At 45.4% G+C, this 20687-nt stretch overlaps 1 protein-coding gene across 3 annotated transcripts in view; it reads left to right on the forward strand.

The window, feature by feature from the left end:
- RALGAPA2 (Ral GTPase activating protein catalytic subunit alpha 2) overlaps positions 1-20687 on the forward strand; it is a 273021-nt gene that overhangs the window by 163358 nt on the left and 88976 nt on the right. For 2 of the 3 annotated variants that reach the window (XR_005722352.1, XM_040247960.1), the window contains 6 exons: positions 1339-1522; positions 4777-5551; positions 6647-6718; positions 11557-11680; positions 13659-13814; positions 19882-20040. Coding sequence is in view for 1 of the 3 variants with exons in the window: in XM_040247960.1 (XP_040103894.1) it covers positions 1339-1522; positions 4777-5551; positions 6647-6718; positions 11557-11680; positions 13659-13814; positions 19882-20040 (1470 nt within the window). In the remaining 2 variants the exon portion in view is untranslated. The remainder of the gene's footprint in view (positions 1-1338; positions 1523-4776; positions 5552-6646; positions 6719-11556; positions 11681-13658; positions 13815-19881; positions 20041-20687) is intronic. The other variant, XR_005722353.1, reaches the window with a different exon arrangement.

The following is a 20687-nucleotide window of genomic DNA, read 5'->3' on the forward strand; positions in this document are numbered from 1 at the left end:
AAACAGAGCATCTTGGCATTCCAGGAGCCCCCATGTGTGTAGCCCCCACACAGACCCAGGGGTGACCACTGTCTTGTCACAGCAGACACTTGTTTTTGGCTGTTGGACTTTATACTGTACAGAATCGCCCAGTGTGTCCTTCTGGTTCGCATATGTGTGCCTTTCTGTTGGATGTACACCTAGTGATGGAGTTGCTGGAACTCGTGTGTTGTGCGTTAGGAGTAAGCACACAGTAATTTTCCAGGGTGACTGTGCTGAGAACTGCAGCTGTTCCACACCCTGGCTGACAGTTTGTCTCTGCTAGGTAGGCAGTTTTATCATGTTGTGGTTTTATTAATCATTTGTATTTCATACATTTATGGCATCTGACTAATAGAAATTAGCTTTCGATGACAGAAGCTCAAATTTTTTATATTAACGAGGGCGCTACCCTCATTTTCCTGTACTGTTCTTTGGCTAGGAAGAGGGCATTATTCGGGTGGGCGTCCCCTGCTGGTCTTGATCCTTTGTAGCCATGGACGAAAGTTGCAGTTACCGCCAGCCTCCTCCAGTCCCCAGGAGGCAACACAATTGGAAGGAACTGAATCGAGACACATCCAGCCCAACCTCAGAGCTCATCATCTAAAAGCAGTCTTTCCTTAGTTTTTAAAAGCATCACCTTCATCTTCTTAAAACTCAATTTTTTACATTTATGATCAGAAAGGAAACTTTAGTATAGCGATTAGCTCACCTATACACATTGACATCCTCAAGACGGTTGTGGGCACAGCGTCAGCTTCGGTCATTGGCAGTTTGTAAACAACCAGTGAGCTTTCAGGAAACTCATCTTGAGAAAGTAAGGATACTTTTAGAATTTGTGTTAGATTTACTTCATCAGTTATACCTTTTAAAAAGCGTATCAGATTGGCCCTTCCAAGTCCTAGTGTCATGAGTTATACAAATTCAAATCCATGAACATTTATGCACTAGGTCAGCAGTTTCTGCTGATGGCTTTCATTCTGATTGCCACTGTGGGTGGTGGGGCACCCATGGCCCATCGCGTGCCTCGTTGTCACCTCTCTCGTGCTTCCATGGACAGGAGCAGCACCAGGCGTGTGTGACCACATAGAGTGCCAAAAAGCACGCTTGCTGACTTTTGCTTTCCTTTTGCCATTGATACAACAGGAGTGAGATAAGCATGTTCATAGCAAGAAGGTGTTTTAGGATGGAAAGGATTTGATGTTCTCAGGAATTATCAAGCAGGAATCCTGCCTCCCAAGGGCTGCTGTCATTTGACAGCCCGTCAGGGGGCAGGCGGTGGGTGGCATTCCCAGCACACGCTCCCTCCTGTGCACGCAGGTTCTGCACTGCTGCATCTGTGGCTCAAGCACGTACAACCAGCAGAGCCGCTACACCTTGACCCTGGCGGACCTGTCGTCCTCGGATTACGACCCCTTCCTGCCGCTGGCGAACGTGAAGAATTCTGAGCCGGTCCAATTTCATTCATCAGCAGAACTGGGCAACCTGCTCACTGTTGAAGAGGGTAAGGCTCTTCAGGCTATTCATTGCTGTGGGCAGCAGAAGGGAAATTGGTAGCCGTTTGTGAGTACATGCTGTATTATTTTCTAAGAAGCTAGTGGTTACAATCTGGGTTTTTGCAGGCTCTGTGATATCAAGTCCTTCCTTCCTCGTTTCCTCTTTCTCTGTCCTCCCCTTTCTTCTCCCATCTGAGTTGAGTTTTATATGCTCGAGGACCTGTGGGAGGCACAAATCCCCACACACAGTCCACTTTCTGTCCCCAAGGAGTTTTTCATCTCATGGGGAGATAGGAATCAGGCAGAAGGACTCATCATGTGTGGCCTGGAAGCCCTGTACGGGTTTCCCATGGAGAAGCGCCTAAGTCAGACTTGAGAGGAAGGGCAGCCTTTGCAAGGAGCTGATGGAGAGGGCCCAGCTGGGGGTCACCAAGACAGACGGAGGCAGGATGGTTCTGCTCCCAGCAGAGGGCCTGTCGTAGATGTGGGTGATGTAGGCTATGCATGTCCTCCTCCACCACGCTTCTCCCCAAAATGATGGGAGCCCATCTCTACGCTTTGGAATATAGTCAGAATGTGGGGGAGAGTTATCTGTATGTATGATAACATTGCATAGAATCACACAGACACACACACACTTGAGTGCCTGTGAAACTAGTAAACTCTGAACAGTGATGCACGGTCTTGGTGACCATGCTGATATTGTCCTGTTGCCGCTTAAGATGTTTATCATTTGGGTGAAGGATGTTTGAAATTTCTCCGTGTTATTTCTTGCAAGTAAAGGTGACTCTTCAGTCTCAAAAAGTAAAAGTTAAAAAGAATGTAGATATAGAGCGTTAGATCATCCATGATAATTTTATGGGCCTTGCAAGTTAAAAACCTAGGGCTGAGAACGAACCTTGAAGGTAAAAACATCCTCCAAGGGAAAAGAGTGAGGGCAGAGTGAGGGAAATGGACGAAGAACCATTCAGTGTCGCTAATTCATCGCTTATAACCAAGCTGTTTCCAGCTAGATAGTTTCTGATAAGCAGTGTTATATTTTTGTCTATCATTTTAAAATGATTCTTTCATAGACCATTTGATGTAATGACCACTTTCAAACAGAGTTACAAGTGAGAGATCCAGCCACCTTACAGCCAAAGTGACTGTTGGCTCGGCTCGAAGAGGAGCCATCAGTGGTACAACACCTGCTCACTCTTCTCATCTTTAAAACCTAATTGCTTAAAAAAGAAGAGAAGGGAGGAGCTTTAAAAGAAAGAAAGAAAGAAAGAAAGGAAGTTAAAGGACAGTCTAAAATTACTGCTTTTATATTTCCTCTCTAAATTTAGAAAAATGAAATAAATATATGGAATATGATTTTGCATAGCCTGCAGGAGTCACAAGCTTGTTTCTTCATTAATGGGGTCTAGATTTCCTCTTGATTTTTCAGGGCAGCCCTGGGCAGTTGATGCAGGTGAAGTCTGCCAGGGAGAACCAGTTCTTACTCCACAAATATTCTCTTTCCTTACTTTTCGGTACCAAAGATATTTGGGGTGAGTCATTGTTTATGACGAGTAATGTGACTCTAGGTTAATTTCCCCTTGCAGAATTCAAGCATGTTCATTAAAATACAGATCTGTATTTATCTCAGATTATAAGTACGACCTACATAAGTAAAAGTAGAGAGGGTTGCTTTTCCAGTTGTTTTCTGCTGTGGGCCTGGTTCCAGTTGGACTTTTCTTGTTAGTGTTGAAGCCTGTGCTCCTGTGTCATCGTAATGCAATGTCTGACATTACGGACTCCTGAGCCCCCAGCTGGCTGCAGCTCTGCTATAGAGGCATTAACATTTCTGATGGATGTGTATTCATATGGGATGATAAGCATGAATAAAAAGCATCTGTAACTTTTGAAAAAGTTAATATGTACACAAAAGCAGAGGCATTCATCACTGTGAGTCTAAGGGAATGAGTCGAGGTGCTTTAAATTTCTCAGCTGTATGGAAATTGTCCACAGGTCAGAGGGTCCAGAAGAAACATTTCATCTCAGAGACACATGCAGATGACCTCCTCTGCTTCTAAGAAACCTGGGGTTTTAAATGAAATTTTATTTTGCATTGTTAAATACAGATGATTTCTTGTCCCCCCCCCCTAAAATATTAAGAAGTTCTAAAGAAGTTAGGACTATTTCAGTCATCATGCACAATTTCCTAGATGCTAGGATTTGATTGTTTCCAGGATTTTTACGTCATAAAATTGATATTTTATAAATAAGTCAATTAGATTTCTAATGTCTAAGGGGGAGGATGTTTAGCACACGAAAGCATATTTATACTTAGTGATAACTTTTAATATTTGGTTTTTCATGTCATGAATTTAAAAACCAAGTATTTCTTAAGAATTTATTAAGCCTTTAAGCCCAAATTAGAAAACTTAGTTTATTTAAGTATCTAGTGATTTTTTTTTAATTAAAAGTTTTCATTTTGACCTGTTCTTAAATTGACGCACAGTTATTTTGTAAACGTGGTGGATTAAGATTTCTGTACTGCTTTGAGGCTTCAGTAATCGTTTCAGCCCTTACTTGTGGATTTTGCCTGCTTCCCCATCATATCGCAAGCATTTCACACAGCCCCTTTGATTGCTATTGTCAAAGTCCTTCTATACATCTGAAGTCTTAAACATTTTATAAATTAGTTGCTCCTGGGCATTTAATCAACTACAAATTCAGTGAAAGCTTTCTAAGTAATTCCATGAATTATTAATATATCAGATTCTGTTAAATATTTAAAATGCCCTAACAACAAAACATAAATAGTCTCAATAATCCTAAAGCAAATTGCTTCAAATATATGTAGGCCATCCCAGGCTTGATTCATCCCCTTATCGGTGTCTCCCTTTACCCAACAAAGGGAGCGAGGCCACCTCCCCAGCCCTGGTCCCCAGCCCTCCAAGCTGCCCTGCTCTCCAAGGGCAGATGTCAAACTTCCCAAGCTCTTAGAGCTGTCAGTGCTAAAGGATCTGTCTCTGGTTTATAGCTGTACCTGAACATTTTTAAATGTCCCTTTCAGAATGAGACCTTCCTATAAATTGGTTCTTTTAGCTTTAAATTGTGCTTGTAAATTCAAGTAGAATGAATGTCCAAAGAAGAAAAACAGGTGGAAAAAAATAATCCCCAGACTTAAAAAAAAAAATAGCTTCCTCCTTGCTGGGGATGGGTCGCGGTCCGGTGGTGGCCCCTTCTCACTTTCCTTCTCCGCTGTGTCCCCATGTCCCCATCTCACTGTCAGCAGAGAGGAGGAGAAGGAGCCTGGGGCTGATCCCGCTGACCGCGCGCATGGTGATGGCGCACCTGGTCAACCACCTGGGCCACTTCCCGCTCTGCGGGGGCCCCGCCGTGCTGCACAGCCTGGTGGGTGAGCACCACGACAATGCGCACGCTGACGCCACAGAGCTCTCCCCAGACGTGTTCAGGAGCCCCAGCCTGCAGCTGTTTGTGTTCAACGACAGCACCCTCATCTCCTACCTGCAGACGCCTGCGACGGGTCCTGCCAGTGGGTTGCCAGTGGGCGCCCCCTCGGACGTGAGAGTGATCGTGAGGGACATCTCAGGGAAGTACTCGTGGGACGGGAAGGTGCTCTACGGACCCCTGGAAGGCCACTTAGCCCCCAAGGGCAGAAGCCCCTCATTCCTCATCTCGGGCTGGCGACCCCCAACCCCTAGACCTCAGAGGGCTCCTTCTCAGACTGAGGAGGGAGAGGATGTCCTCGACAAATTACTTGAAAACCTTGGCCACACGAGTCCCGAATGCCTTTTGCCGTCCCAGCTCCGTCTGAATGAGCCTTCCCCACCCCCCTGTGGCATGAACTGGGACCAGGAGAAGGAGATCACCAAGGTCCTGCTGCGCCAGAGCACACAGGAAGACGAGTATGTCCAGAGGTGCAACTCAGATGTGGCCATGAGGGTCGTCAGCCAGGAGCCGCCGTCCCCTGTGGAGCCCCGGGGAGCCTTCTACTTCTGTAGGCTGCTGCTCGATGACTTGGGAATGAATTCTTGGGACAGAAGGTAACAACCCTCTCTAGACCTTCAATTGTCTTGTTGTTTTGTGTGTGTGCGACTGTTCTCAGTTTAGGGTTTGGGAAAAAGAGAACAGAAAATGGAGATTTTTCTCTGTTTCAGCATTAATACCTGGAGGAGGGCGTGCCTACCCACTCCAGTATTCTCGCTTGGAGAATCCCATGGACAGAGGAGCCTGGTGGGTTACAGGCCATAGGATTACAAAGAGTCAGATATGACTGAAGCAACTTAGCACACACACGTAGCTTATTTTCTGCTGCTAAAAAGTCATGTCTGATGCTTTGCAACCCCATGTACTATACAGTCCATGGAATTCTCCAGGCCAGAATACTGCAGTGGGTAGCCTATCCTTTCTCCAACAGATATTCCCAACCCAGGAATTGAACCAGGGTCACCTACATTGCAGGCACATTCTTTACCAGCTGAGCTACCAGGGAAGACCCTAAATTAAAACTAAAAACAAAACTAATTGTCCTCTACTGATGCACAGATTAAATTCCAAACATCTGTTGTGTATTTTAAGGGGTATCAAGCATTTACTCTGTGTGTGTGTTTTAATTAGTACTCTGCCCATTGTTGCTTCTGCCTTCATAAAAGATGCCAGTGGATTACAGAGATGAATACGCCACAGTTTCTCCCTAGCTCTGGTGAGGGAGGAAGACTTGTTATGACTGATAAAAGACAGTGTGACTCAGGACCTCAGGAAGGACAGCCAGTCCATCAGGAAGTGAGGGGCAGTGGAGGAGACTGAAGATGGGGTGGGTTTGAGCTGCAGACGTGAGAAAAGAGTCTCATGACAGAGGTAAGAGTGGTGATAGCCGGATAGGCTCACACACTCAGTGACCACAGCCAGCCAGTGTCCCCAGACAATCACGGGAGGCAAGTGCAATTGTGACGCCTTTGAACATCTTCAGAATGAAGTTCCTTCTTTAGGTTTCGGCTGCAAATCTTTGGTGAATGGAGTGGTTGTGGAGGGGTGGATGGATAGATGGGTGACTGAATCAGTAGGTTTATACATTGATTGGGAAGGGCAGAATTGATCTGTGATTACATGACTTTTCTCTTAACCCTTCTTCTGTATAGGAAGAACTTCCATCTGTTGAAGAAAAATTCAAAATTGTTGAGAGAGCTAAAAAATCTGGACTCCCGACAGTGGTAAGTGAAAGTGTATCAAACCTCCTTGTTCCTGTGTCTTTGTGTGTGCTGGCGGGGAGGGGTGCCAGATAAGGTGGCAGGAGTGACACCCCTGCAGGGACCTGGCGGTTTATACCTTTGGTAGTTTTATCCTGAGGAGTAAACTTACATGTTTACTACATGAAGAAGTAGTCCTCTAATCTCTGCTCTTGGTTAAGAACTTTTCAGCCAGTGGACGCTGGTTCTCGTCATGTTTCTGCAAAGCCTCTGGTTCTGCTGAGGGGCAGGCGCCAGTCCACATCAAGCTGCAGTGTGGTTTGGATCCCATGGGCTAGGTTAAGACCCGGGAGCTGTAATCAGGGGTTCCCTGACCCTGAGCCTCGTTCTCCAAAGCAGGTCAGATCTCAGTGGACCTCTCTTCTGAATGATTTTAGAATCAATTCTGAAGATGAGCTCTGACCCGTGTTTGATCTGGGGAAACAAGGGCTTCCAAAAACATCTCAGCCTGGGGCCCGTGTCATGCTGGGCGCATAACAGGTGCTTGGAAGTCTTCAATAAACTGCTTCTTTAATCTTGAGTTTTTTAAAACTCACTTAAAAATTAAAACAGCTTCTGTTCCTATTGTATTCCCTTCAGAAGCATCACTGAGCATCTCCTTAGAGAGAAAAACCTGCATTTGTTATTCCTCAGACTATCCTTCCCCACCTACATCGTTTCCCAATTGTCGTTGTGCTGCTTTTTCTTCAGAGGAAGGGAATTCTGGGGTGGGGGCGGGGGGGGGGGTTGTTTCCTGAAGGGGCTCGGGCATTCAGTGCCCCCTCCCTCCCACCATCCAGTAGGAAATGAGCAGTCACTTGGGTTCCAGACTCATCTTTTTCAGTGTAGGTTGAGTTATTCCATGCTCCTTCCTATTGAGTGACAACATTGGTGTCTTGTGATTGTGGCTAGTTTGTTGAGTGTTCAGTTCAGTTCAGTCGCTCAGTCATGTCTGACTCTTTGAGACCCCATGAATTGCAGCATGCCAGGCCTCCCTGTCCATCACCAACTCCTGGAGTTCACCCAAACTCACGTCCATGAGTCGGTGATGCCATCCAGCCATCTCATCCTCTGTCGTCCCCTTCTCCTCCTGTCCCCAATCCCTCCCAACATCAATGAGGGTCTTTTTCAATGAGTCTTTTGCTTTGGGTCCATCCCTTCATTCTTTCTGGAGTTATTTCTCCACTGATCTCCAGTAGCATATTAGGCACCTACCGACCTGGGAAGTTCCTCTTTCAGTATCCTATCATTTTGCCTTTTCATGCTGTTCATGGGGTTCTCAAGGCAAGAATACTGAAGTGGTTTGTCATTCCCTTCTCCCGTGGACCACATTAAGTTAATGTACTTTAATTGCATGAGGTACAATGGAAATAGCTCCCTGGGGGACTGTTCTTGACATCTAAAAGGGTACCCACTTATTTTACAGTAAGGATGTTTTCAGGGTTCTTTAAAAGAACAGAAATAAGCTGGGGGTTCTTTAGCTTTGAGATCCCGTGTATCAGTCAGATAGCAAATAAGAACATATCTTGTCCCTCAACTTCCTATCAGGATGTTTCTATTAATTTCTGGTATCAATTTATCTCCCTGCTGTCAAGTCAGGGTTTCTGCTTAACCCATTCCTAGGAAAAGTATGGCTTCCCAGATGGCACTAGTGGTAAAGAATCCACCTGCCAATGCAAGAGACATGAGACATGGATTCGATCCCTGGGTCAGGAAGATCCCCTGGAGGAGGGCATGGAGCCCACTCCAGTATTGTTGCCTGGAGAATCCCATGGTCAGAGGAGCCTGGTGGGCTACAGTCCTTGGCGTCTCGAAGAGCTGGACACAACTGAGCATACACACAGGAAAAGTAGAGACCACCTCGCAACTAGGATCTGTGTGCTGTGAAGCTGGCAAAGATGTAAATAGTATAATGAACATATGCACACATTAAAGAACGCTCCCCCTTTCAATGTTAGTGCCCCTCCCCACCGAAAGATAAAGTAAAAGTAACAGTCATGTTTCTTTGGCTTTTTAATGTGACAACACAAGGAAACGAAGCTATTCTGGTCTAGTCCTAATAAGGAAAAAAAAAAAAAACACGGATTCTAGTGAGGAAGAGGAAATGGTTGATTTTCTGTCCATGTGCTCTGGACTACCTGCTCCTCTGTGCACTGGTCCTGCCGCTCCTGGACATGAAGTGCTGTTGATGTTGCTAATTATCATTTCAAAAGCCTGGCTCTAATAAGGCCAGACACAGCGTCTGCATCCTCCCAGGCTCTCTGCGGTGCTAACATTTTGGAAGCTGTGAAATCTGATGAGTGTTTACAGCTAAAGGTCACCTGGGCTCACACCTCCATCCGTCACGTAGTCACCAGGCATCTCTCTACTCCACAAGGAGCTGTTGAGGACCCATGACCCGTAAGCAACTTCAAAGGAAAAAGCTTGGACTTTAAGGAGAACAAACAAAAACATTTCAGATAAACCCGAGATTGTTTTATGTACGTCCAGTGTATAGAATAGAGAAAAATTAAATGCTGAGGACTTATCAGTATGTAGATGGAGCTGCAGAGAAATGGACTGACTCTCCTTTGCTCTCCATTTGTTGAAAGAGACTGTCTTTTAGTTCGTGGCTTATGACCTCCCTTACCATCCAAGCCCCTACATGATTACAGATCTTAGAATCAACTTGTCTGAGTCCAGACTGCTTGCTGGCCAACCCTGCCTGTAGTTCAGGAGGAAATGATGTCACAAGTTTGGGCCCCATGTGCTTGAGGACAAGCTTTCCAAGGTCTCTGCTGGAGCACTGCCCACTAGCATCCATCAGCACAGAATCCCCTCCCCACCCCCCACATCCATTCTCTGAAGAGTGGCACCCCCATGAACATGACAGAGCAAGGCTCCATCAGGGTCTTCAGGACACCCACCTCCCCCGCTGACAGCATGACAGTTCACTTCAAAAGCCTTAAAAGTAGGCAGTGATCGTAGTTCCACATCTGTGAATTTAAGAACTATCAAAGATGATGTGAAAACACCTTTCAAATGGATGTAACCCAGATGTCCAGTAGCAAGGATTTGGGATATGGAATAGTAACACAATGGAATGGAATATTCCACAATCATTATTAATAACTTTGTTACACAAGCATATGGTATAAAAGTGTTCACACTCTGAGATGGTATAAATGATGATTTTTATTTACACAATTTTTTTAAAGTGTTCACAAATATTTTAAGTGAAAAAACAGTGGCAAAACACAAACTGATGGCGTCTCATTTTGTAGGCAAAAATGCATCCTGAGATAGTAACCATTGTGATTTCAGCATACAAGCAAAGAACATGAGTGGGTTTTTTTAAATTCTTCTCTTTCCTTTCTGTATTTTCTAAATTTTCCTCTAAGTATAGTCATTAAATGTAAACTGTGGGGGAAGCCGGAGGAGTAAGCTATCAAGACAAATCCCTGGGTCAGGAAGATCCCTTGGAGGAGGGCATGGCAACCCACTCTGGTATTCTTGCCTGGAGAATCCCATGGACAGAGGAGTTGGATGGGCTACAGTCCATCAGAGTCTCATGGGTTGCAAAAAGTCAGACATGACTAAAGTGACACACATCCAGAAGGAGATATTGAAGAATGTGTTAAAATATGGAGCCCAGATTCTATCACTGTTGAGTCTAATCAGGTTATAATTTTGAGGTATTAAATGATTAGACAACAGAAACATTTCCATGTTGCTTAAATGCTTAGTAGTTTTTTCCAATAGATTTTTCCAGAGTATATGGTGGAAATCAGGAGAAAAGTGGAACTGCTCTGGAAATGGTAATCCAAAATCTAAAACATAGAGACTGGAATCCACGTCTTGGGTGATGGAGCTGTGGTTCTTGGTTAAAGCTCTATTCCAGTGAGAGTGATGTCATCACCTGTCTAAACTGTGCACACATCACTTGTTGTAGATCTAGTGACCTTGACACTGTACTCCAGTGTATAATTTATATTAATAGAAATGGCTATTGACATATTCCAATATATCATTGTTTCTCAGGTCAATTCAACAGAGATTTAGCTGAGCAAATTCTACATGCCAAAGACCATATCAGACACACAAAAGTTGACCCAGGACTCCTTTCTTCAGAGAGTTGCATTTACCTGATTCAACAACAGAGTGCCCCAAATCCATCATGCAGAATGTGGACAAACAGTTTATACTTCCCAAGAAGTTTCCCTGGACAGCTGTCCAACCTCCCAGGCACCCTCAGATCAGTCAGAGCCCAGGGTGGGTACCGTCCTTCACAAAGATGGTACCTAAATGTGTCCTGCTTCGAAGAAGTAGTTTTCATTTCTCGAGTAGTTTTGGCCTGTGTTACAGTCCCAATTAGGGAGCTCCCTAGTTTCCTTATCTAAAGGTGTGGGAAGTGAAATGAGCACGGTCACATGGATCTGTCCACCAGTGATATCTATCTGAAAGGCTCAGTATTTTCTTTTTTTTTTACCAAAGCTAGAGAGAGTTTGTCAAACCATGTGCTCTTACATGCTGTTTACACATCACACATCTAAGAGGTGGTCTCAGGAGCCAGACTGCCCTGCCTCAGCTCCTGACCTCCCGTTTGTGGTGTCACGTGCTGTGCCTCCTTTCAACTGTCTCTACGAGGAGGTGGTGACAAGACCTGTCTTCTTAGGGCGCCTGCGAGGATAGATGAGATCGTGTGCTGAGCCTTCTTGGAACAGTGCCTGATCCCTCGTAAGTTCTTGGTAAACGTCAGCTGTATAGCAGACATATATGTGGCAGCAATAAAACCAAACTTTATACATAAGAATTCTAACTCCTTCCAACCTAAAAATTCACAGCCGTGAAACGCACAAAATCGCAGTGTTTTACATTGCCGAAGGTCAAGAAGACAAGTGTTCGATCCTTTCCAACGAAAGGGGAAGCCAAGCGTATGAAGACTTTGTTGCTGGACTTGGATGGGAGGTAATTAATTTCATCTAGGAGATGTTTGCCCATCAGCAATATCTAAGGATGTATGTAAGCTAGATGTTGGTGGTATGCATTTTTACATTCATATATAGTGTGGGTAGAGTTCTGGAGTTGAAGGGTGTATAGAATTTGACCTCTTGTGGTAGTCTTTTTTCATACTTTATACATAAACTTCTGTTCCCCCTTAACTTTCCTCTTAATATTGTTTCATTTGCTTTTTATGTGAATTGAATAGTCAGATTGGCTCTCCCAACTGTAGACAGTGTTTAGTAAGAGAAGACAGACATGGGCAGGGAAGCAATGACTTTGGTCCCCGTATGGAAATTGGAGAAGAAATCAATGACTTATGGGTGAAAAATGAAGAGTTGGATGAAGTCAAAAGTTGACTTGACAGTAGCTGTGATGGTTTTGCTGCCAACTTGTTTCTTTCAGGTAGACCCCAGGGTGGTTGATATTTTAAATTTTGTTTCTTCTTGGCTAAATGATATTCTGATGGAAGATATCCATACATTTATACACACACACACATACACATATACATCTCCAGAACATATTCTAAAAGAATCCAGAATATAAAATAGAAATTAACATATCTGAAATAATTTTCTTACTTTTCATTACTTTTGTTTTGGTTTCTTGATCATCTGTGCTGTGGGGAGCTCTCTGGGTGCCTAAGTGAGACTTACCTCTGAGAGCTGAGCATTTAGCAAAGGCACTGATAAGGAGATGAAGACAGGACAAGAGCACATCAAGGTCAAGACCATGTACTTTCTCGTCAAGAAGATTTTAGTCTGAAATAGTTATTACACTTTCAGTAAATTGTTCTTCTTACTAATAAAATGATTTCGTATTTGTCATGGAATATATGTAGTATTTAACTCACATTTCTAAACTAAGCATTTCTTAACTAGCATTTTAAGACTAGAAGATTAATTCAGTGCATATATTGATTGTCTTTGGCACAGAAGAAATTCTTCTGTTTTTTTTTCAGTTGTGTTACCACAGGTGCTTTACTGAAGGAATAGCAGTTTATGAAAAGTAAAAACAAAATATTGAAAGATAATCTAAGTACTGACTAAGAAGAGAACATTCATCCCTTAGCCTGAAAAAGAATTATGAGTCAGAGACTTTGGGCAGCTGTATAAATTGAACAACCCTTTTGAAAGGCAGTTTAGGAGTGGCTATTAAATTTGGGAACATTTGTACCCTTTGACCTGAAAGACTGCTCTGAATGCTCCTTCTGGTTTGACCACACCAGGACTGTTGGAAAAAGCAGATATGCCACAAATCCATCAACAAGGGAGCTCTGTGCATGTCTCTGCATACAGACATATTTATATGTTGGGGGGAATAAAGTTGAAGAAATATGCATCAAACCTTTGCTAGTGGTTTTTTTCAAGTAGGTAGGATTTTGGAGCCCTTTCATTGTTAATTTTTTTTCCTTAAAAAAAAATTTGATTGCCGTATACTTGATTTATAATGTTGTGTTAGCTTCAGGTGTACAGCACAGTGAATTAGTGGCTTCTCAGGTGCTGCTAGTTGTAAAGAACCCACTTGGCAGTGCAGAAGACTTAAGAGACATGGGTTTGATCCCTGGGTTGGGAAGATCCCCTGGAGAAGGACATGGCAACCCACTCCAGTATTGTGGCCTGGAGAATCCCATGGACAGAGGAGCCTGGGGGAGTCCATGGGGTCACAAAGAGCTGGGCATGACTGAAGTGACAGCACGCACACACACACATACACATATCCACTCTTTTTAGATTCTTTTCCCATATAGGTCATTACAGACTATTGAGTTAACGTTTATTTAATATTTAATTTAATCTAACTTTGTATTACAGTTGTTCATAAGCAGAAAGTTATAAAAATGAAAATACTTGGATTAAAAAAAAAATAAACACATTCCTGCTTAGTGAATAAGAGCAGCTCCTGTTCGGTCCTCACTCTTTTCCCTTGTGACCTGCATCAGGTGGACCTGTCAACCCACTGTGGGTTCATGGGCGGGCTTCAGCGCAATGGCAGCACGGGCCAGACCGCCCCCTACTACGCTACCTCGACCGTGGAAGTCATCTTCCACGTCTCAACTCGGATGCCATCAGACTCAGATGACTCGCTCACCAAAAAGGTAAGGAGCCTCCTTGGGGACCACGCTTGGCTGTCCTGGGACAGAGCAAAGTCTGTGATGTGCCACACACATGGAGACTGGCTTCCTCTGGACACAACCCTGGGGTCACTCTCCTCAAGCTACCATTGTCATTAATCTGAAATATCCTGCTTGGCACAAACTAGATAAAGATAACAGGATAATCGGTCAGTTGTATAAGTCTCAAATCCTGGGATGAAGATGAAGGAAGCATCTTCAATGTTGTTAACTTTGGATCTTCTCTCCCATGACTGTTAACTAAGAGAAAGTTATGCTGTTGACCTCTTGGGCTGGCCAAGGTCATCTGACGTAAGGGCCCTCTACGGCTGGTGTTGGAGAAGGCTGGCGCCCCCCAGGGCTGCCAAAGGGGGTCGCTTGGCAGACCATCTGCAAAACGGCTAGTGCAAGGTGGGCTGCTGCCCACGGCCCCAACTTCTGTTCTCCATCAGCACGGGGCCTGCGGGCAGTTTTCTCTCGAGTTCAGAGGAGACCTCTATCCTCCGCCTGGGAGTCAGCATTCCAGGGCCTCCCATGCATTCTGACCTTCAGGCTGAACATCTCAGCTGACCAGCAGGAAGTGAGGGGGCCCCTAAGAGAAGAGGACGTTTTACTCTGGGGAGGAAGCCTAGAAATCTAACCCATGTCTGTGTTTCCAGATGCTGGTGCCAGGGGCTGAGCCCAGAACCCCCTCTTGACAGCCCTTTCTTCCAACAAGGATCCCAGGAACTGAGGCAGCCCCTGGAGGGTGGAAAGCAGACCATTCTGATGCTAAGACTGGCAGTTTGGTGTTGTGTCAGGTGGCAGGGGGTTGTCTATAGCCAGGGTTCCAAGTGTGTAGTCATTTCCTTCATCAGCCAGTTCCCTCAGTTTTCCCATCTGTTAAATGGGATTAAAAACATTTCATGTCCCAGGGTTGCTGGGCAGTGGGTGGGTAATGCCTGCAAAATTGCTGAGCACCAAGCTGGTACCCGGCAGCCCTCATCCTTGCCCACTGGTTGGATGGACTCTTCTTCCTGGCCCGTTAGGTGGGTGATTGATACTGGCCTGCGGGCTTCCCTGTACCTGCCTCATTTCTCCTCTCTGTGATTTTGCTCTTTCATCACTGCAGCCATGACCATCCGGACCACATACACAGTAGGTGGCCATGCTCATGGGACCTCAGTGATAAGGTTAGGGCATGATCAGACTCCTCCCACAGGGGACGTTAGTGGTCAGATCAGGGTATGATCAGACTCCTCCCACAGTGACCAGGGGTCTCGATGTGCAGAGCATGACTGACTTTCCTTCAGTGGCCATATACTGGCTCCTCAGGGTCTAGGGAGCTGCCTCCACATCTTAGGTTTTGGTGGTGGTGGTATTCTTAGTGGAGGGGACCCTGCCCACAGAGACGTGATCTCAGATTACCCAGACCCTAAGCAAGATTCTCAGGCATGCTCAGTAGCTAAGTCCAGTTCGACTCTGCAACCCCATGGACTGTAGCCCACCAGGCTCCTCTGTCCGTGGGATTCTCCAGGCAGGAATACTGGAATGGGTTGCCATGCCCTCCTCCAGGGGATCTTCCTGACCCAGGGATCGAACCCACATCCCCTGCTTGGCAGGCAGATTCTTTACCACTGAGTTACCTGGGAATCCTCAGGCAAGACCCACACATCATTTTTTTATTACCACATAAATCGCTGCTACTCTGCAAGTGCATCACCATGGTCTATGATTTTCTTATTTATGACTAAAAACTGTTTTGTTACAAGATCGCTTTATATTTTAAACTTTTAAAAGAATTATTTCCTAAGTAGGATTGTCTTTTTTTTGAGAAAAGACAGCGTTTTCTTGATAAAAACACCCTGTTATAAATCCTGTTCTGAGGCTTGGCTGGGCTGTAAGGTTCCCTACTGTAATCAGGCAAACACAGCTGATCCCTTTTGCTGCTCCAAGATTTAGCATCGTTAGTGACAAACTCTCTCTATCAGGATGTCTCACAGCTCAACCAGAAATCAGTCACGAGAACAGCGGCCCCACAGTTCCTCGTCTCATTCCAACTGAATTGTCCCTAACAGCTTAAAAATGAGCTGCAGAATTCTAAAGTGATTCATGCTCTCCTCTGCCCCCGTCATGGGGCCACTTTTTCAACCCTGCAATCTGGTGGCAACCCCATACTGAACTCTTGATCCTTCACCGCAGAAATTCGTTAGCTCCAGCCCGATTAGATTTTTCACAGCTAATCTAACTGCTGTAGGGGTTTGCAGAGTGGGGACAGAGCTGTGCTATTGGATTTGTCCAATTCATTTGACTCCAGGACTATAATTGCACTTATGTCTTACAAGGCTTTTATAGCCCGAGGCTGGCCAGCGCATAAAAAACAAATTGGCAGTGATACAGGACGAGTGGAGGGGATGAAAGGCCCACATTATCAGTCTCCAGGCAGCACTGCTCTGGCAGGAAGTTTCCTGGTTAATTTACAAATAAAACTTAGATTTTAGGATGGGCACACTGTCGGCCGAACAATGGGGATGTCAGGGCTGCCTGTTACTTAGTAAAAGTAGCAGCCGGGCCCACTGAGGAGCAGGAATTCTTCAATCAAACAGACGACTCCTTCTGGAGCCAGCTGGCGACGTAATGCAATTAGTCGGGAAAGGAGGTCAGCCCATTAGGTGTGTACCAGGGCCAGTGTCAGCAGTGGGCGCCGCCTGGCAGCAGTGGGCAGAGGGGCCCCCGGCAGAGGGTCTGCACAGCCCTGTCAGAGTGAGATGTGGCAAGACAGGCACTGATTTCTGAAGGCTCAGGACCCGAGCGTTTGTCAAGCCTCTTGTGCAGTTGAAGCAGTAGCTGGCCTGAAGGATGGCTTGTGCAGACGACACACCACTCCCATCAACTTGACTCTTGGGCTCGAGTTTCTCCCTGGAGGGCCCGTCATTGGAATTCTCCAAAACTCACATAGTGATGTCTCTGTAATGAAACCCCCTTTAGATGGAGTGGCGCTTTGAAGCTTCTGGGGGTACTCCTGGGTGTCCTGATGTGGTTGACAGTCTGGCTGAGTGACTCTTGCACTTCCTTCCCATGTTCTCGTCATGGCCGGAAGAGGGTGCATCCTTGCTCTTCATGCCCGATGTATCTGCAACCAGTTCCACGGCCTCAGCTCTAAATTCTGCGCGTTGGTGAATTAACCTATGACTGTGCGGAAGTCTGAAGCAAGTGACAGTGAAGGCAGCTTTCAGACGGTGAACCTTGTGTCATGACCACTTGAGGTGTCACCACGCCAGAAGTGTGGACCTGGTCCTGTGGTCTCATCCTTCTTGGTCCATCCTGAGGATACAGTTGTAAACAGAATTGGGAGAAGATTCTTTGTGTGTGTGTGTGTGTACCATTTTTAAAGTCTTTATTTGTTACAACATTGCATCTGTTTTTTTTTTTTTTTTTTTGGCCGTGGGGTATGTGGGATCTTAGTTCCCCAACCAGGGATTGAACCTGCACCTCCTGCACTGGAAAGGGGGAGACTTCACCACTGGACTGTCAGGGAAGTTCCAGGAGACTTCCGTGGGTTATGTGATCAAGTTACCTAATTTAGAAAAGGGAGGTTAACTGCAAAAATTTCAGTCCTCACTGTATCACCTCAGAGCTGATGCCTTGTGACTCACAAGTCTGGACAGGGAGCTGTCGCAGGTTCGGGGGTGCTGATCTTTGGTGGGATGGCCATGCAGGAAGGCTGTTCAGTGGGTGTGTTGGTCCCCTTCAGAAGCATGTGCCAACCCTGCAGTGAGGGGCACAAAAATACCCAGAAAGTTGTCTCTCTCTATGGAGTGAGCAGGGCAGATGTATGCCCCCGGGCAGCCCCTGCCCTCAGTTACCTTCTCCTGCTCTAAATTCCTCCCAAAGTTTCCATCTCAAACCACTCTGATTTCCCTCAAAAACATACCTTTATTGTGCCGCTGGTGAGCCACTGCTACGTTTTGACTCCAAAAAGGTAAATTTTAGGAGTGCGTCATGAACTCCTTGCATGTTTTATTGAAAGGGAAAAAGAAAGGAAAATGGATATCTAGAAGTAGAGAGATGCCTAGTATTACTATGAAAACCCAGGGTCTTTTTTTAAAACTGTTTACATAAGGGATCAGCCTCAACTTTTGCCTGCTACCCTTCTAGTCTTTATATGTAAGAGAGGAGGAGAAGGGAAAACTTATGTGCTAGGTTATTTTACATTTAGCAAGTTGTGGATGTCATTGAATTTTTCCACACCCATCATACCTCGTGTTCAACACTCGCAGTAAAGTGTGTGTCCCAGAGACCAGGTTCAGACGCAGCTGAATCAAGTACCTCACGTGGGGGCCACCCAAGCTGGAACCTCACCTCACTGTAGGTGCAAAGGTACAGTGTGGTCCCCAGAGGTATGACAGAGGGAGGAAGAAGCAGGCATTACAGGAAACCAGTCTCCCTTATGACCTCGTGAAGAGAAGGGAGGCCTACTGGGGTGACCTCGGGTTTTCCTCTTGTGGTCAGAGAGTCTATAAGAAATTGCATTTATATTAACATGTTTTAAATACACGGTATTTGAGAACATCCTTTTTTATACTGTACGACAAAATGCTTGATTTTACACGACATCTCTATTTTATTAAGAGCCTCTGAATTTGGTTCTTCTCAGAGCTCACCTGTTAAATAAGTTCGCAAGCAAGGCAGGCTGTTTCACGGGCGTAGGCAGGTGTGCGGGGGCGAGGATTCACATTCTCAGTAGGCATCCTAGGATCTCAGCAGCCAGTCCCTATGGGTTTAGGACTTCAATTTCAGCCAGCATTTTAGCTTTTATGATCGAGTTTCCTTGACTCACACAGCTAGGGCTGCCCCCAAGAGCTCACTTGCACTCCTCCAGCCCCAGACGCACAGTCACTGTGCAGGAACTCCGGGGAGGGTGTTCTTGCATTGGACCAAGCTGTGCCCTGATGGATGCTCAGAGGGTCCCTTCCGTGGAGGCACCGGAAGCCCTCCTCAGAAAGGCCAGGAGTCTCTGACTCGTCAGCTTTGGACTGCATGGCCTCTTGTGTAAAAATGGGAGGGCTAGGGGAGTTGTGCTGTCACAGAGCTGTTGCCCTGGGGCGCAGCCTAGATGGCCATGGGCAGTGGGGGTGCGTGGATTGGAAGCCCCCGCCCAGCTTCCATGCTGCTTCTGCACCTGTGGGGGGGGGGCGTGGCGCTCGCCTTCCTGAGCCCCCTCGCCTCCTTTTTAGGCTACATAAAGGTGATCTCAGAGTGTTAGTGGAAAGATAGAACAAAATGTACGTGTGAACAGACTTTTCTCTGTAGTAAGGCACTCTTTCAAAACTAGGTACTGGTGCTTCATATTAGTTTCTTATTAAATTTAAGTAACCCTAGATATTGGAGAAGGAAATGGCAACCCACTCCAGTGTTCTTGCCCAGAGAATCCCAGGGACGCGGGAGCCTGGTGGGCTGCTGTCTATGGGGTCACACAGAGTCGGACATGACTGAAGCGACTTAGCAGCAGCAGCAGCAATCCTAGTATCTTAGACAAAGGTAATATTATATATACTTTTTCTTTAAAGGTTTGTCCTAAATTGGTTTTTATACATTTGGTAAAGATTTTGTTATAATGGTTCTGTTCTCTTATATGCATCGTTTTTTCTTAATCATCATTGAATTAAGAGCCTTATGAAGCTCTATTGTAATATGGAATAAAAGACTCATACTGTCCATTGTGTAGAACCACACTCAGCCACATAAAGCATCAGGCTTTGCTGCAGGAATAAAATAAAATTTTTAACAGATCCTGGAAAAGGTCCTGTCCCCATGCAGCCACGTGTACCTGCGACGCTTACATGCCTCTCTTGGTTCCAGTGTGTTTCTTGGAAGGCGAGCTGTGTGTCTTGTTTTGTTTTTTGTGCACTTGTGCTTTTTTAAAAATCTTCATAGAAGGCATCAGTGCTGTAGCCTTTTTCGGTGGTGAATTATTTTTGCCTCTGAGTATAATAATTCAATTTGTAAGCCACGACCCTTCATAAAGTGCTGTGATCACTCTGATTAATAAGGAGCCAATTTGCCGTTGCAGCTCCGTCACTTGGGGAATGACGAAGTCCACATCGTCTGGTCCGAGCACTCCAGGGACTACCGCAGCGGGATCATCCCCACCGCCTTCGGAGACGTTTCAATCATCATCTACCCCATGAAGAATCACATGTTCTTTATCGCGATAACCAAGAAACCCGAGGTATGTTTCCACCACACTCTTCTTGTGGCTTGTACAGTGGTTTACCATATGATTCCTTGTTACCGAAAAACAGTGTTAATCAATATGTTAAAGGGGCCACTTGACACATACATGAATTATGTGTGCTGTATAGGAATTAAGTATGAATTGGGGTTTTTCAAACACTCTTTCATCAGGAGCACAGAATTCTATATTGCTGAGATTCTTTGAAAATTATATTGTAAAAACATGTATGGTTTTTTAGATGCTTTTCATGTTTAAGACTTTGTAATATAAAGAAATGATTGAAAGTCTGGGGCATCTTGATTAATAATAATAAGATCTGAATGAGCCCCATGTCACATCCAGCATTTTATGGGTGACTGTGGGTAGAGGATCCAGCCTTGCCTCTGCTGCTGCTAACGGGGGTCAGCCCTGAAGGATCTTGGAAAAGTCCTAAAGAGCCGGGCCCCCCTGAGGCTCAGTCTATGTCGGGGCTCTAAAGATGAATGCGTCTTCCCACCCGATCAGTTCAGCTGGGTATCCATCATGGGAATGGCCAGAACCATTCGAGGTCCTGAGCACAGGACCTATATTGGCTTCTGATTCCACCCTTGTCCTGCCTTTAGTGGTGATTTAACAGCGCTTTGTATGGTGACTTGATTTTG

Source organism: Oryx dammah, unplaced genomic scaffold (genome assembly GCF_014754425.2).
Source record: "Oryx dammah isolate SB20612 unplaced genomic scaffold, SCBI_Odam_1.1 HiC_scaffold_10, whole genome shotgun sequence".
NCBI classification, from domain to species: domain Eukaryota; kingdom Metazoa; phylum Chordata; class Mammalia; order Artiodactyla; family Bovidae; genus Oryx; species Oryx dammah.